Here is a 17383-nt window from a genome sequence, read left to right as displayed (position 1 = left end):
GACATACAGACAAATTTGACCAAGATATAAAAACATAAACATGCGTTTTACTGTCAAAGTGTCACTTGAATGTTAATTTACATAATCATGGAATAACTGCATTGCAATTAAACCTATTAAAGCTGAACTAAATATTTTACACATTCTGCGTTCATGGGCATTTTTAAAAGGCCCGCAGAAGGTTAGTGGCAGCCATCTTGGAAAATGGTGGCCATATTGGATTTTTTCAAAGTGTCCCATATTGTTTCTTTACCGTAAGCTGGCTTTGCACACACTTGCTAAAAATGTTGATTTCATATTCATGTATTCATTTCCTGCAAGTACTCTATTTTGCATAAGGCATCGCAACCCCATTAGTCATTGAAAAGATACTTTGTAAAACAAATATTATAACAAAAGGGGAAGGGTTAATAACTGAAGGGTTAACACTTTCCATTTCACTACATTGTCATAGCTAAAAGCAGATCAACTTCATGAATGATATCATGAGCACTAACAAAAAAGCATGGATTTTCCACGTTATGCACAATTTCTCAATCTCAGCTTATACTATTTTTGCTGAATGAGTGGACATTGCAAAATTTAATTCCTCAGGAACAGGGTGCCCTCCAAGCCAATTTTGAAATGATGTAGACACACAATGTCTATTGACACACCAAAAGAAAGGTTTCCATAGCTTTTTCTAAGAGGTGACTCACAAGAAAAAACAACTTCTTATCATTTTGACCTACAGCGTCTACTGAATTTGTCTTGCTATCAAGGGTACATTGCTGGTGTGTAGCTGACTATTGATAATTCCTATTGGAGAATTCAGTGTTGCAGCACATTGCATTTATTGTATAGTGTTGGATTTATCATCATCAGAATTAATAAACAATGCCAAGCATTTTCCATTTCAACATTTCTAGATCAACATACTACAAGTGTGCAAGCTAATGAAGAGGTATACCTTTTTGTCATCGGTCAAACTGAAAACTGGGTTCTCTTGTGAGTCACCATACACATATAGTAAAAGGGTAGAGGTCAAGACCAAGTTCTGGTGCACTGCAAGAAATTACTCTACATTAGCACCCGCATCAAATAACATAATATTCATAAACTTATCATAAATGGAATGTTGAAGTCACTATTAATAGCTGCATACTTCAATTCCATACATTGTTCTATCTAAATTAATATGAAAAATATTTATTGCAACCAGAAGTACTGCTGAAAGCAAAATTCATTGCACAACATAAGTTGACCTTCACTATTATACTACATTTATATGCACAAACCAAGTGATTGTCTTTGAACAGAAAATATGTATTATATACCCTGGTTGCTCTACATCACAACAACCCATGTCTATGTTATTGGTTCTGAGGACTGGTGTTCGTAACTATGAGTCAAAACATTTCCAAATTGTAATAATTTTTCCTGATTTTTGGCTTCAATTACACACTTGAGTATTTAATCCCCAATATTGTACTCATGACCTAAGCAGTTGTAACAACTCGTCTAGAGACACATAGTGACAAGGCCCCTTAGGTCACTTCTTTTTTTCCTTCGCAGGGAAATAATATCTAATTATATAAAGAAACGAAATCCCTACTATATTTTATCTATCAGACTACTAGAACAAATTAATCTAAATATGGTAACAAAATTACTTCTGAGTAGCGTCGTCTGCTGAACACAATATCTAATCGAGAAATTTGAATCAGATAGCGTAAATAATCAATGTCTGACATATTGGTGTCTGGACTAAAGGTAATAGAAATCGGTAGAGATAAAAGGATGTACAGATGCTAGCTACTGTCTATCTAATCATTGTATGATAGTACTACAGGGCTTATACTTTAAGCCTTCCTGCAGATGGATAAAACCTCGACATGAAGGCAAATATATTGCAATCAAAATTCAACTAAAGAAAAGCATGTTTTTTATTCAATATTAATGTTTTTCAGGGTTTTGGGTTAGTATTTTGACATTTTCATTGAAATATACAATTTCTCCTGTTATGTTGATATTTTGATAAATTTCTTTTTAGTGTGTGTGAATATCATATATCTCCTGGAGACACAAAATATTCACAAAAACTAAAGGAAAATATAGACTTCGAATTCATTCTAACTTATGCCTCAGACATATATTTTTCAACAGTTTTAGAATGCGTGTCAAATATTTGAATTCCAAATGTTAGTTTTCACCAAGAACAATATTTGGAATTGCGTGGTCAATTATTTTTCTGTATGCAAAATCATGCTTTCCTCTCTTTTCCCTTGCAAATATTATTTTGCTTTAATATAGTTTGTGTATTTCTGTCTATTTTCATTTTTCAGAAAAAATGGCAACTGTTACAGCTACATTTTGTACTCCTGTTTACAACAATAGTGCATCAAAAAGAACCTCAACAACTCTTTAGTAAATCTTCTTACACTAAATACTCAAAATACGTTTAGAGCTGCAGATAAGAACTATGTAACAATATTTTGGTGAACCATATATAAGAGATACACAATGCATATATTCACTGGCTTTTTCAAGTAAATACTGCAAATATGATGAAAGTCACAGTTCAAGAGCTAAACCATTCCGAGGACCATTTTACTATACATATATATACAAGATATACAATGTATAAATTCAATGATTTTCAACGATACAAATAGTTATTATCTTCTTTTGAAAAATGCAGTCACTAAATAGTAAAAATTGACAAAGTAATTGTAGTTAAAGAGATGTACCATTTAAAAAAATATATAATGCATAAATTCAATGATTTTCAACTAAAATGCTTATATTCTTCTTTTGAAAAATGCAGTCACTAAATAATTAAAATCAACAGAATGTTGCAGTTAAACAGCTTGACTATTTTGAAAACTATTTTACAAAAAGAAATACAATTTTAATATTATTCAATGATTTCCAACTAAAATGCCTACTTTCTTCTTTTGAAAAATGCTGTCACTCAATAATTAAAATTGTCTGAAAGTAGCAGTCACAGAGCTGTACTGTTTTGAGAACAATTTTACAAAAAGATATACATGTACATGTCATGATTTTCAACTAAAAGATGTCTTTTTTTGAAAAATGCACTCACTAAATAACTAAAATTGACTGAACATTGCATACAAAGAGCTTTACCATTTTAAGAACTATTTCACCATACTAGAGTCTATAAGACATACAATACATTTTGTATAAATTCAATGATTTTCAACTAAAAATGCTTAATATATTCTTCTTTTGAAAAATGCAGTCACTAAATAATTAAAACTGACTGAACGTATAATATAAAGAGCTGTACTATTCCAACATCTAAAGATAAATTACATTAGACTGTACACGGTCAATGATTTTTATTTGTTCTCTGACTCAATTAGTTATTTCTTTCTCTTTTCAATATTGATGGAAGTCAGTGAACTACTCATGACTACCTCTACAACCAGTCATGTGTAGAAAATTACACACAGAGTATGACTTGATTACATTTACTGATGAAGGGCTTTTACATTTCTGGCTCTTTCAGCTGAAATAATTTTTTTTTGAAAAATGCATGGAAATATAAACAAACTTGTTAAAAAAGTGTAAGAGAATGGTGTGTAAATGTGAAAGTTATAATTCACTGAGTGTGCATGAAGTACCGGTAGTCCTTAATTACCCTCACACACATGATTTGGTTAAACGGAAACTTAAACAAAAAAGTGAATATATATTTTCCCACAAATTTTTGCAGGGAAAATTTGTAGTCTGCTACACGGCAAACTTATGGCATATTTAATGACAGATATGGTTGATTACCCTCAAACACACCACTTGATATGAGCTGAAACTAAAAAAAGAACAAAACAAATCTGTCTAGAATTTGGTGGGAAAACTTGTAGTCTGCTGAACAGCAAACACAGAATGTTTAATGACAGAATAGCTGATTACTATCCAACACACCACAAAATTGACTTAAACTGAACAAGAAGTCCAAAGAGGAAATTTTGGAGGGAAAAGTTATAGTCTGCTAAACAGGTAACATACAGAATGTTCAATGACATGCATCTAAGGTAATTACCCTCCAACATACTTCATGAAAAAACCTGTCCAAGTGTGAAACTAGTCAAAGACTAAAGTCATTTTTGTACTCATTTATTATGAAAAAATTCATTAAAAATTCTGGAAAATCTAGAAGTTTCCTAAACAGCGAATGTATTGAATGTTTAATGATACACATGCTTTGAAAAGTATGTTCCAACACACTACTTGATAGAGCTGAAACTCAAACAAAAAGTGCAAAAAATTAGGACTGAAAATTGCAAAATAATTAGTACTGAAAATTTTGGTTTGAGAACTTGTAGTCTGCTAAACAGCAACCATTAGTTGATTATGTTCCAACACACCACTTGACAGCAGTAAACTAAACTGAAACTAGACATGCAAAAAATTTATACACGAAATTTTGGAGAGAAAACTTGTAGTCTGCCTAACAGCAAACACATAGTCTGAATGTTTAATGGCACACATTGTTGATTACGGTCCAATACACCACTTGATAGAACTGAAACAAACCAAACAGTGCAAAAAAAATCACACTGCAACTTTTTTGCTGGAGAACTTGTAGTCCGCTAACCAGAAAATGTATGTAGAATGTTTAATGACACACAGTTATTACTGTCCAACACACCACTTGATAGAGCTGAAAATAAACAAAAACTGCAAAAAATTCATCTAAAATTTTGGCGGGAAAATCTGTAGTCTACTAAACAGCAAGCGCATAGAATGTTTAATGACATACATGGTTGATTACCCTCGAACACACCACTCAATAGAGCTAAAATGATCATTCTGCAATCACTGTCACGCTAAATTTGAATAACATGAGAACCACACCACATGTTATAGTATGTAATAACTTCCGCCATTCTAACCAGCAATGAAATCATATCATAATTTAGAATCTGCTTCATAAATTCATAACTGGCTCAATATCTTTTTTTACAATGTTACTTTATGATTTGAAATGTTTATCCAATATTCAATAGCTCATTTTGTAATATAATATATCATTGTGTTTGATTAGTGGTGTTGCACTTAAAGTGTAATCAATTTTCTATTGAACACAAACAGCACAGTAAGGTACTGGTAATATTTTTCACTTTACTACTCTTCTATAACAAAATACTTGTCAGTTCAGCTGGCACCTAGGTACTTCTTTTCTTTTCAAAAACTGCAGATTATAAGTTTCATCTATTGAGCTACATGTATAGACATCGAAAACAATTATAATATATACATGTACATGTACAGTAATTTTGTTCTACCAGCACAACTTGAAAGCACGGGTGACTTTCACACCATCATTCAGACATCAAACATCTACATGTGTAAAAACTGTAATGGTTTTAGTTGGCATATTTCTTCTTTTTTCTTTCGTTTTTTTCAATACTTTCAATTTAAACAAAAAAAATTAAAGTTTTATCTTTCTAGCTATGCAGATATTGATAATAATATTATTTTGTACTCAGGTAACCTTCAAAACACAGCTGACTATACACACCAGCACCCAGACATGTACGGCATCTAGTGGGCTTACTTGGCATTTTGCTTTTTTAACAATTTAGGTATTGATAAAAATAAATAATTGAACTACACCTTCAAAATATAACTTAACACTAAGTGTCTATCAGTTTTCACTTGCATGTTTAGGTTTTTTTCCTAATGTTTTCCTCTTAGTATATATATTTCACTTTCAACAAACCTGAATTACACATTTCATCTTTGTATAAATATAGACATGACTAATAACATAACATAATTCTGAAGTATACCTTCCAATTACCTGACTTTTCACACCTACCATTTACACATGATAATAAATTCACAGCAGGCTGTATTATAACGACGAATGACTCTTACCGACACAACGGCGAATGTGTAAAAGTCAGTTCTCACTTCCATTTCTAACCAAATACATTTTTTGTATCTAATGATGTATTGATGACAACATATTGAGCTATCGCTGCATCAACAATTTTAACAAATATTAAGGTACAAATTGTGTGTTTCTGCATAGATTCTGCTTTCCTGAACAAATTCCAGAGCCTTCCCAATAACGTTTTCAAGAATAATTCCAAAATATATTGCAAAATGTAATATAATCTATAAATTATACACATACAAAATGCATATTAGGTAAAATTGCAAGCACAAATTCTTCTTTCAAAATAAATTCTTTCATTATGTTGAGTGACTATCCATTATTTTGGTTTCTTTTTTGTTTTTTGCTTATTTTTTTTATATCAAAACTAAACAGATCATCAGCAGATATTATTCAAAAAGCTAAAAGTCTTTTAAAAAAGGCTTGACATTTCTTCGTACTAATTTTAACATTTCACTGTTATCTGTCTGAATTCATTTTTTAATATTTCACTAATCTCCACGGCAACTCTTTGGAAAGTTTAATCGCACATCTGTCTGAACTACCAGTGAAATTATAAGAGTCACATCCATGAATAAAATATCATGAGAAAAGGAGAAGCAGTTAGTTTTATTCCTTGGTTTGCCACTAAACAGATCTCGTCAGTACTTTCAGCTTCATTTCTTATCACTGTCAATAGGATTGAATAGGTAATATAGCTAAGGGCAATATAATATCCGCATATCAAGTTTTACTACTGTTGGGTTGACGATGTCGAGTATTCCCCAATTATAGTGAATAAAGAATATAACGTCTGATAAGCAGTGTTCTGGTTTTCTTCTACTAGATTAATAGCAATACTGCCTTAAGATAGAACACAGTAAAATTTAAGTGTAACTGCGACAGATTTCATTTTATAATTCCCTAGATTTCAGAGCTACATTAGTATTTGATGAAGATTATTACAAATACATTTCAACACTACATTTTTACTCTACATAGCTCTACTAGTACTACAAATACATTTCAACACTACATTTTTACTCTACATAGCTCTATTACAAAATAGATTTCAATGCTGTTTTTACTCTACATAGCTTATTACAAATAGATTTCAACACTACATTTTTACTCTACATAGCTCTATTACAAATAGATTTCAACACTACGTTTTTCCTCTACACAGCTCTATTACAAAATAGATTTCAACGCTACATTTTTACTCTACATAAGGTAACAAAATATCACACAGCCTTACCTTACAGTTAATAGGATATAATGGATATGACAATTTTCTACTACCGGTAGTAGTACTAGTAGCTGCAGAAAAGTTTGACTGAATTATTAAACTTTAGTATATATTGTTCTTAAACTTTGTAGTCTTGGGTAAATTTAAATGGTAACCACACCAAATCAAACCAAACACAGGCACACATACATATACAGACACAATCTGCGACATCTGCAACTGACACAGTGAAATCAATCTCTCTCTCTCTCTCTCTCTCTCTCTCTCTCTCTCTCTCTCTCTCTCTCTCTCTCTCTCTCTCTCTCTCTCTCTCTCTCTCTCTCTCTCTCTCTCTCTCTCTCTCTCTCTCTCTCTCTCTCTCTCTCTCTCTCTCTCTCTCTCTCTCTCTCTCTCTCTCTCTCTCTCTCTCTCTCTCTCTCTCTCCCTCCCTTTATTTAACCCTACACATTTGATGCCTAATATTTACCATATCTCACCATACATCAGCTTGTGTAAAACAGACACTCAGAAATTAATATTGACACTCAGTGTAATCTCTGTATAACATGAGATCAGACTGATAAGATGTAAAGTTGTTTAATTTCCATCTCACGAACAGGTCAGTGTTTGTATAGACTTTATAGTGTGAATAACAAATAACTGAATTCTACTATTTTCATTTGGTATGCAGCACAATGCTAGAATCACATGTATGTTCAGAATACTACACACAAGCCAGGTTGAACATGTTCAAACAAAAAATATGGATTATACACTGATCGTCACGACAATTCATGTCTACATGTACATCAATTGTTCCACAGTGCTCAAAATATGAGTCAAAACATTCCAAATCGCCACTACATGTATCATTATATCATTCCCCGCTATCTTTCTTCATTCACCGGGATAATAATCATGACCTACAATTGTGGGTTTTGTCACTACTCATCTAACAACTCATAGTGACTGACCCCCTTAGGTCATTTGATTTTCCTAAGATGAACGAAGAAAAATACTGAGGGATAAAATCTATATATTTTTTAACTTCATAGGAGGTCTCGTTTCCAAAATAAACGTGACATAGTTTATTGTACATAGTGCTGTTAACATCACTTTATATATTAAGATGATCATTTAAAATCAAATTAACATCATTTGTTGTTAATATTATTTGCTAGTTTTGCTGCTACATTATTTGTTGACTTGTTGTCATGTTCTCTTGTGCATGTTATTGTTGTCACATTATTTGTTATATTATGTTATATTATTCGCTACTGGAATTATTATATCATGTTACATTATTTGTTGACACATTATTTGTTATTATGTTATATTATTTGTTATTGCATTTTTATATTATATTAAATTATTTGTTGTCCCATTATTTGTTATATTATGTTATATTATTTGTTGTCATATTACATGTATTTGTTGTTTTTGCATTATTTATTGTCACATTATTTCTTGTTACATTATTCCTTGTTAAATAATAACATTATTTGCTCATGATTGATCTTCAGTTCACTTTTCAGTCCCTGACTGCATCGTTACTCAGCACAATACTGGTGTTGAGTTTTTGGTACAAATATCATTTCTGCTAATTGCACAAAAATAATGATAACACCAAAATACAAACTAATATGTCATCATAGTATCATTGACAAATTTCTAGATTTAAAAAAAAGCAACACTTTTTTAGAGTATTTTATCATAGCGTGCTTTATAATTAAATATAATTATGCAACTCTCATTCATCATCTACACCAACTGTCTCGATGAGTTTAACAGTTTGTGACTTTAACAAATTATATCGTACATTCATTCTTACAGATGGGAGTTCAACCCGTCACTAATAATGATTAAATATACTTCAGTTAGCAGAATTAAGCTGATAGTCTTTCATTTAAGACTTGAATAACAAAATAATCCTAGAAACTTCTGGATGGAGCCAGTCTGTGCCATGTGTCATCAGATTGAGATGACTTGCAGATACACTTTGTATGAATTGACGGGGAAAATCTTTGGCAGTTCCAAAAGAAAGTGAATCCGGGCTCTCCCATGATTCTAACCCAGTTTTTATGTTATCCCCCCCCCCCCACTTTTATACAATCATTCCAGGCTTTAATTTTAAAGAGTTCCGAGTTCTCCCCACGCTTTGAAACGGTACATGTAGCATGTGTAGTGGGTTCCACCTAGACTGTTGACAGTCGTCGTTCGTGCCTTTTTTGCTACGTTTCATCTAAAACAAAGTCGTCGCCTCGCTCCGTAGCACTGAATTCTAATGCGTACTGATAGGAACTGCGATTGCCGAAGGCACGAACTGTGAGTGCCATTAGCTCATGCCTCCAGCACTCGTTGATCAGTACGCAGTTATAGTATTGCTCAGGATCGGAGCGAGGCGACGACTTTAGTTTTAGATAAAACGTAGCAAAAAAGGCACAAACGACTGTCGACAGTCTAGGTTCCACCCAGTGTGCCCTCTAATCATAGACAAATTTTGTTGTTGCAAGTCAAAATGAGAAAAAATGGGATTTTTTGTGACTCACCACATAGTAAGAGATAGGGGAACACCAAATTTTGGTGCATCACCTGAAATTGTGTGCGTCAGTAGCGCGTCAATTGGCTAAGAGAGCACACTGGTTCCACCACAGACACGGTAGTTTCTTATCTGTGGTTCCACTATAGTTGGGGTGGTGTGAAGCTATTATTAGATTACCACTGATTGGAAAACAGAAAATATATTTTTTTTATCACTCATTAGCAATACAGCCACTCATTTGGTGGAGTGCCTATGAGCTGACAGATATGCTTGTTTTCCTTTGATTTCTAACCAATCAGAGTGAACCTTATAAGTGCTTCATATTCACATCTGCTATAGTTACCTAATACTCTTGTTATGCAAATGATTATTTTCTGGAGAAAACACTGGATGTGAGAGGAAGTGTGAAACATAGTAAGAGTATAGATCAATTGCTGGCGAAACAAGTCACTCACTTCCTTCATTTTAAAACATTATATACCTGCTACTTATAGTAACATATTCCCTTGGATTCTGTAATTTACAAATGTGTATTTCGTCTACTATTTATAGCTTTCTAACATTATTATTATTATTAATAATTATTATTAATATTATTATTTATGGTTTATTTATATTTTACACTATACAGCCTATAGATAGACTTGTTACAATATTACAATTGCTGATCATTTTAAAATGGGACATCACAAATCCATTATATTAATAATATTGAAAACAACCGCTACCCCCTTTACTGTATACATGTATTAAAACTGAAAAAAAAATGCACCAAAGGCTCATATATACTACAATGTACACTTAGTCAGTTTGAGACCAGAAAAGGAGAATCTTGATTCTGGTGAGTAATTTAATGATAGTTTCCCATGAAATAAAGTGGTTTTGGAGTGTGATTTATTTTTTATCAATAACAGAAATTGAAGACGACTTGGTGACCTTCATACTTCTTACAAGGAGACAACTGTATGTGTTTAAACATTTGCATGAAAAAGAATAGCAACTTCAAATTAGCCAAAAAGAACAAGAAAATATTCTTGGCCTGTGTCCATTTAATATAATAAACAGCTGTTTAGTGAGAGAAATCATACAAATGTCCAACTTTCATAGCTACAAAATTTGTCTACTTTAAAAACGCCCTGACACAGAGATATCTATTCTCTCAGAATAATTAGATAAATGACTAAAAGTACACTTGGGAGTTAAGAAAATATATCATTTGGTAAATCAAATTTGCAGCAAATGTCTAGTAAAGTGTCAATTTTACTTAAGCCTTGTCTTAATCCACAGACACACAAAAAAGAACTGCCATTATTACGGAGAGACTTCCATTATTACGGAGAGCTCACGGAATTGGCATTGAAAAGTACATTAGGGAAATTATGAATCTGAAAACACAGAATTTAGGAAAATAGAAATACCTCAATAAATGGACTCGCAACAATCAATAACTCAATATTTGATTTTGAAATAATTTCTTTTGATTTGTAATAATTTCACCACGATGAAAACCGCTTTGTGTTTATACTACTTGACTCTCACTTCACAACTCGGGCGCTTCCATCAAAAGAATAGGGGAGGGCAGGAAGGTTATGAGTGGGTGTAAAACATTATAACTCAATGAAAGCGTTGCGTAAATATTTTATTAGTCACTATGGGAGCTACAATTACTTGCTGTAGCACTCGTATTTAGTAAATTGAAAGAAAAAGTGCCGGAGGGAAAATGCTGACGTATTAATGTTCAATATTATATGAGTGACAGAAAAAACTATAAATTCTACTCACCCCTGCAGAGTAATGGATCTTCCAATTCAATCTTTACTTGACCCAGTACAACATCACCGGCATTGTACACATCTCGGTTATTTTCAAACACGATGAAAAATTTCTTCAACTTTCCCATTTTCGGCACGCTTTCAGAGTTATCAAATTCCATCAATCAAGTCATTTGGGGGAAAACAAATCACAATTTCATTGATACAAAAAAACAGCCCGTTTTGTGACTGGTAATAAAATCTTGATCTATCTTGAAACACTTTAGATAATCATCACTAAGACTGGAAAGCTGTTGAAGAAAGAACGCAGCAAATAATCCCTCGCTGTGACCCAGCAACACAAAAAGCTTGTCAACACAAGAGTATCCAGTAGGTTTCCTGTGACAGTACAGAGTAGGTTTCCTCCTGGCATATATATACGCTTGTTAGACTGATATCTCTTTTGTGACTGTAATAGGAAACACCTCGTTAGGAGTCCATGAGTATTCTTCTTATTTTCTGGTCAGGTGAGTCTTTCCTGCTCCGAGACGTGTTCTCGTCTTCTAATACTCCTTTTGTGACTAACCATGCACATGAGTAAGAAACAGCAGTTGCTAGTCACAGTCACTGGTAGGTGTAGTTCAAGTTCACCTGTAAGATTACACTGTAACACGTGCTGCCAACGCGACGCCAGTATCTCCTTACGTGCATGAATCACGGAAATCTAAAAATCATCTCCATCCATTCACAACTTTCAGCTGATGAAAAAGAAAAAATGTACGTCTTCCCACAGACTTTTAACCTTACAAAATCCACTGTTTCGTTTCTCAAAAAAACACAATGTTTGAGAAATCCCAACAACAAATATTATCAATACTGCTATGTGCTATTTGGCAGCATTTTTTCTTCCTGCTTCTAGTGATCAATACATGTGTCGATAAGAAGCCATACGTAGTAAAAGGCCCTCGTCTGCATATAATAGCACACTTCATTCACAACATTACTGCCTCTAATCTGCTCTCTCAATCTATGCAATGTATATCAATTTACATCAGCCCTGCATTTGTACATGTTTCTCTTATGTGTAGCTCATACCAAGTAACTCTGCTAGGCTCTCAACTGAATGTAGTACGCCAAAGTGCCTGACTTGAATGGCATACCAAAGCAGTTACAGTTGCTTGTTTTTTATTAAATTATGGCGATCAGTGCAATTAATATTCAATGAGCCAGTGAATGAACGATCCAGTAAAAGAAAATTCAGAATTACACATTCATGAGTGAATTACATATTCATGAGATGATTTACATATTCATGAGGTGACTAATTCATTTCATGCTTTTGACCAATCAAAGCATCATTCAATGAAATGGTAGGTGGCATTACGATTCAAGGACAATTTTTTTCTGTTGATTTTTCTATCCTTGTAGCACCTGCAAAAAGATATTGTTAATACTACTGAGAGGGAAACAGCATGAGAGGTTTTTTGAGCAAGGTAACGAACGATCTGTTATATACATTTTTGAGATGACCAATTTTTTTTTTTTCCTAGAGTTTTGTTTCCACTTATGAAAGCCAAGTTCCTTGTCAAAGATGAACACATTCTTTTGAACATGACAAAACCAGTGTGTCCTCTACATCAATTTGACACACCACTGACACAGCAATTTCTTGTGATGTACCAATAGTTGGTATCTTCCTATCTCTTACTGAGTGGTGACTCACTTTCTCATTTTCACTCACAATAACAAATTTTGTCTTTTATTAGAAGACACACTGACAATAATACCATGATTGTGAAATGCATTTAAGTGTGTACAAATTGGCAAATATAGTAGACCCTTTTTGCACTACTTATAATAATTAGCGTAAACTCCACAATTAAGGTGATTCATCATTCCTTCCGGTCTCAACATACTGAATCACATTACAAACAATAACATTACAGCATAGGATGATTTCAAATATATCTATTAGGTTTTTTGGACACAGGAATAAAGAGAAGGGGAAATCTAGGCAAATAACACATTTTTTTATGTACATTATTAACCCTGGTAACAGAGACGGGAAATGTCTACTAATATTTAATACACAGTTTTATGTATATTACTTTAATAAAGAGATACGGGAAAATGTAGCTATGTTTTATAATCCTATTTTTGAAAAACTTGGTAACAGAGAAGGGAAAATCTTATTAAATTTAATACACAATTTCATTTATATTCATTATTGTACTTCAGCAAACCTGGTGATGTTACCATGACAATTAAATTCAAACATATATAATTTGAAGGAACACCTTGATATATGAAGCACTTTAAAGTCAGGTTGATTTCACTGTCTTGAATCGTTATAATCTTAAGTGAAACCAATATATAAATAAGTGTGATAAAGTGAGATACCAATTTCCCTCAGACAGTATTAAATGGAATGTGAAAAACATCTCTGACATTTCTGAAAAAAAAAAAAATCTCTCTTTTCAAATCTCTGATTTGGAAATCATTGGGAAAGTCTGGCAACCAAATACATGGCATGAATATACAATGTACCCTAAAAAGGCACTAAGTAATTTAGGTGTACAGGACTGGTAAGTTAGAGACTTGAATCATACTGTTATCCATAAATGTGGACAGAACAGCTGTACATGTAAAGCTATTCAAAGAAATCACTTTGATTGGAATGAAGCAGCATTCATGTTAAAGCTGTGTCTTTGTGATGAGTTACTTTAGACGACATTGTCACTTATAATATCGTTATTTAACGGAGAATTGAAAGTGACATAATGCACTGTGTGTTCATATGTTGGTGGCGAATTTGAAGAAATTACAGTGAACTTTGTGTGTTCATTTTTAAAAAAATTATTTAACGGAGAATAGAAAGTGACATAATGCACTGTGTGTTCATATGTTGGTGGCAAATTTGAAGAAATTACAATGAACTTTGTGTGTTCATTTTTTAAAAAAATAACTATTGCTAATTGTAAGTCATATTTGTAGATGCAATGTACTTAACAAAGTTTATTTAGAATAGTATTAGTTCCTGATAGGTACTGCTCCATACTTAGCCTATCCATTTCAAAAGTTTAACATTATAAATTATGATTGTTTACATATCTTTATGAAACATAAGCTCTCATAATTATAATAACCATATATATATTAGATTAAATACCATAAATATTATGTGTAACTCTATTTTCAAATCATAGTCATCATCATCATTGTCGTCGTCGTCGTCGTCGTCGTCGTCGTCGTCGTCGTCATCATCATCATCATCATCATCATCATCATCGTCATCATCATCATTGTCATCATCATCATCATCATCATCATCATATTCATCATTGTCATCATCATCATCATCATCATCACTATATTACTTATTAGTTCTGATAAATTAATACTGTGACTTTAATTAAATAAAAAGTATTAAAAATGTGGAAAACCTTCCATGGATATTTTCTATCAAATGACTACGTATTCCATCATCTGGTATATTCCACAACTTTTCCCTAGAGATTCCATCACCTGGTATATTGCACTATGTCCCCATGAGAGTTCAGGATCATGACATGCACTCCACACATCAAAGAAACACAAATCTAATGTTATACATTTATGACTCATAACTGTCACATTTACTTGTAGTTACCGACGTGTTCAATGTACAGTAACTTTGTTATGGGTGGCTGACTTTGATATAGTTATCACCTATCTAATATAAATGTAATATAGTTTATTGTATTTTATCAAGAATTATAGATGGGGTCAACTGTTTTGAGTTTCCATGAAAGACTTTATTACTGGTGATAGTGAATGCATGTATTTCGGCGCTATATTACTATTTTAGCACGTAATTATTGAAAATAAATCATTTTTATGAGTAAATTCGAGTTAAACATAAAAAAAGCCGATTTTTAAAATTATGAATGAGGCAATGCTAATTTTTACAGGATTGAAATGGCTATATACATTTCACTGTAGTCAAAACATTTTATCTGCCAAGATACATAAATTATATTTTTGATGAATAAAATGAACAAACTTGTCTACTATCACGATCTTCCCCACTATTCTTGGAATGTACAGTTAAGTCCTAGCAAATAAGAAGTGAAGAACTAACTAAGAGGCATGTATTAAAACAAAAGTGAAGAACAATGTACCTGACAAATGCTTCAAAATTGATTTTGAGTTGATAGCGCTATCACCTGCTTGTAGAGTCAAAACTCCAACTTTAGTGCATTTGTTAACTTGTTCAAAATAACTACAAATAGTAAACTGTTGACTTTTTTGTGGGTAGTACTGTATCAGGTCTATAATAAAACCAGTAAAAATATGTACTTCCCCTAGAATCATGGTATAAAAATGAAAAACTCAGTGTAGCCTACAAACCATGTTCACTACCACCTCATTCCACTTTGTTCATACAATGAGACAGAATTAATTCTTGGCTAGGAAAGTTGAAAAAAAGAATTCTAACCCTTCCATTCTCTGTTACCAGGTTCTACATTTTAACCAATTTCAAACTAATTTTCAATATGGAATCTGAATGGTCTAAAAAAAATTCAATTTAGCAGACTTCAAATACCCTGCTGACTAGATTTTACCTCCTTGTTCAAAATGAAAACATCAGTACTCACTGTTCAGTTCTGAATAAAATTCAGATTAACAGATTTCAAAAACCCTGACTAGATTTTACCCCGTTTAAAATGACAAAATCAGTACTCACTGTTCAGGGCTGAATTAATCCTTGCATCTTCCACAGCTTGGTTGATCATTTCAACACCTACAACTTGTTTGACAGAGTCAGCCATTATGATTCCAATAGTCCCAGTACCACAGCACACATCTAGTAATGTAGTATTGCAGTCCACCTGACATAACTCCTTTACTGTACAGTACAATATCTCAGCTGCCAGCGTGTTAATTTGGAAGAACGAATCGGGTGAAATACGGAACTTCAGATCTAGAAGTCTTTCATATATATATGGTTCTCCATATAGTAGTTCATATTTAGCTTCCTCATTTGTTTGCCTGGTATTAGTGCTGAGTGTGGAAAGAAATAAACAGAATATTTTTTTTTTTAAATTTTAAACAATTCTGAAGACCAATGTCACCAGTGAACACCAAATATCGACTATGTTTTTATATACTAATAATTTATAATTTGGGTAATGATTTATCAGATGTAAATATTCAAAAATTCATTCAATTTATTTTCTGGCTTACATGTAGCATGCAATCATTAGTTTATAGTTACTGTGATAAGTACCAGTATTGTAAACCTAGATATTTTTGCTGTTAGTAAATTTTGTGATTTTTCAGTCTTCAGCTAGTTCTCAAAGACTAATTTTTACTAATTACCCGAGTGGTACATTGTATTTATGTGCATGAAGGCATTTTTGACACTATTTAATTTTACACTTTTGTTTTCAAGCGAAATTTCCAGAATTACATGTACTGTATATGAAATACATTTTTGTACATGTAGTTTTTCTTTCCAATTTTAATCACATCACAAGCAAGTTCTCTCTCTTTCTATCCACCGATACGAACCCTCTATCTCACAGTCAACCTGCTTTCTAATGTGCCTAGTCACAATATCATCTAGTTATCGTGAAATAAAATTATACGATATTAGCCGTACCACAAGTAAGTTTATCTCTTTATATCCATTGTTGACCACCCCCCATTTCACAGGCTACCTCATTCCATGTGTGCTTTGCCACAATATTGGCTAGTTACAGTAACTGTGAAATAAAATTACAGGATTTTAACCACACAGTCAGTACCTGTGTGTATCTCTGTCTCCCTGTCTCTCTGTCCCTCTGTCTCTCTCTCTCTCTCTCTCTCTCTCTCTCTCTCTCTCTCTCTCTCTCTCTCTCTCTCTCTCTCTCCCCTTCACTCCCTCTCTGCCACCGTTACCCACCCTCTACCTCACAATCTACTTGTCTGCATTCTAAAGTGCCTTCCAC

At 32.9% G+C, this 17383-nt stretch overlaps 2 protein-coding genes across 2 annotated transcripts in view; both read right to left on the bottom strand.

The window, feature by feature from the left end:
- Positions 1 to 11573, bottom strand: part of LOC144432628 (arrestin domain-containing protein 3-like) — a 69301-nt gene extending 57728 nt beyond the window's left edge. Inside the window, exon 1 of the mRNA XM_078120891.1 lies at positions 11443 to 11573. Within this exon, the coding sequence (XP_077977017.1) occupies positions 11443 to 11560 (118 nt within the window). The 5' untranslated portion in view covers positions 11561 to 11573. The remainder of the gene's footprint in view (positions 1 to 11442) is intronic.
- Positions 1 to 17383, bottom strand: part of LOC144433056 (tRNA (uracil-5-)-methyltransferase homolog B-like) — a 94397-nt gene that overhangs the window by 63528 nt on the left and 13486 nt on the right. The window contains exon 9 of the mRNA XM_078121368.1: positions 16138 to 16454. Within this exon, the coding sequence (XP_077977494.1) occupies positions 16138 to 16454 (317 nt within the window). The remainder of the gene's footprint in view (positions 1 to 16137; positions 16455 to 17383) is intronic.

This window comes from Glandiceps talaboti, chromosome 3, assembly GCF_964340395.1.
Source record: "Glandiceps talaboti chromosome 3, keGlaTala1.1, whole genome shotgun sequence".
NCBI lineage: Eukaryota > Metazoa > Hemichordata > Enteropneusta > Spengelidae > Glandiceps > Glandiceps talaboti.
The sequence above is the reverse complement of the archived record's forward strand: the minus strand, read 5'-3'. Positions and strand labels throughout refer to the sequence as shown.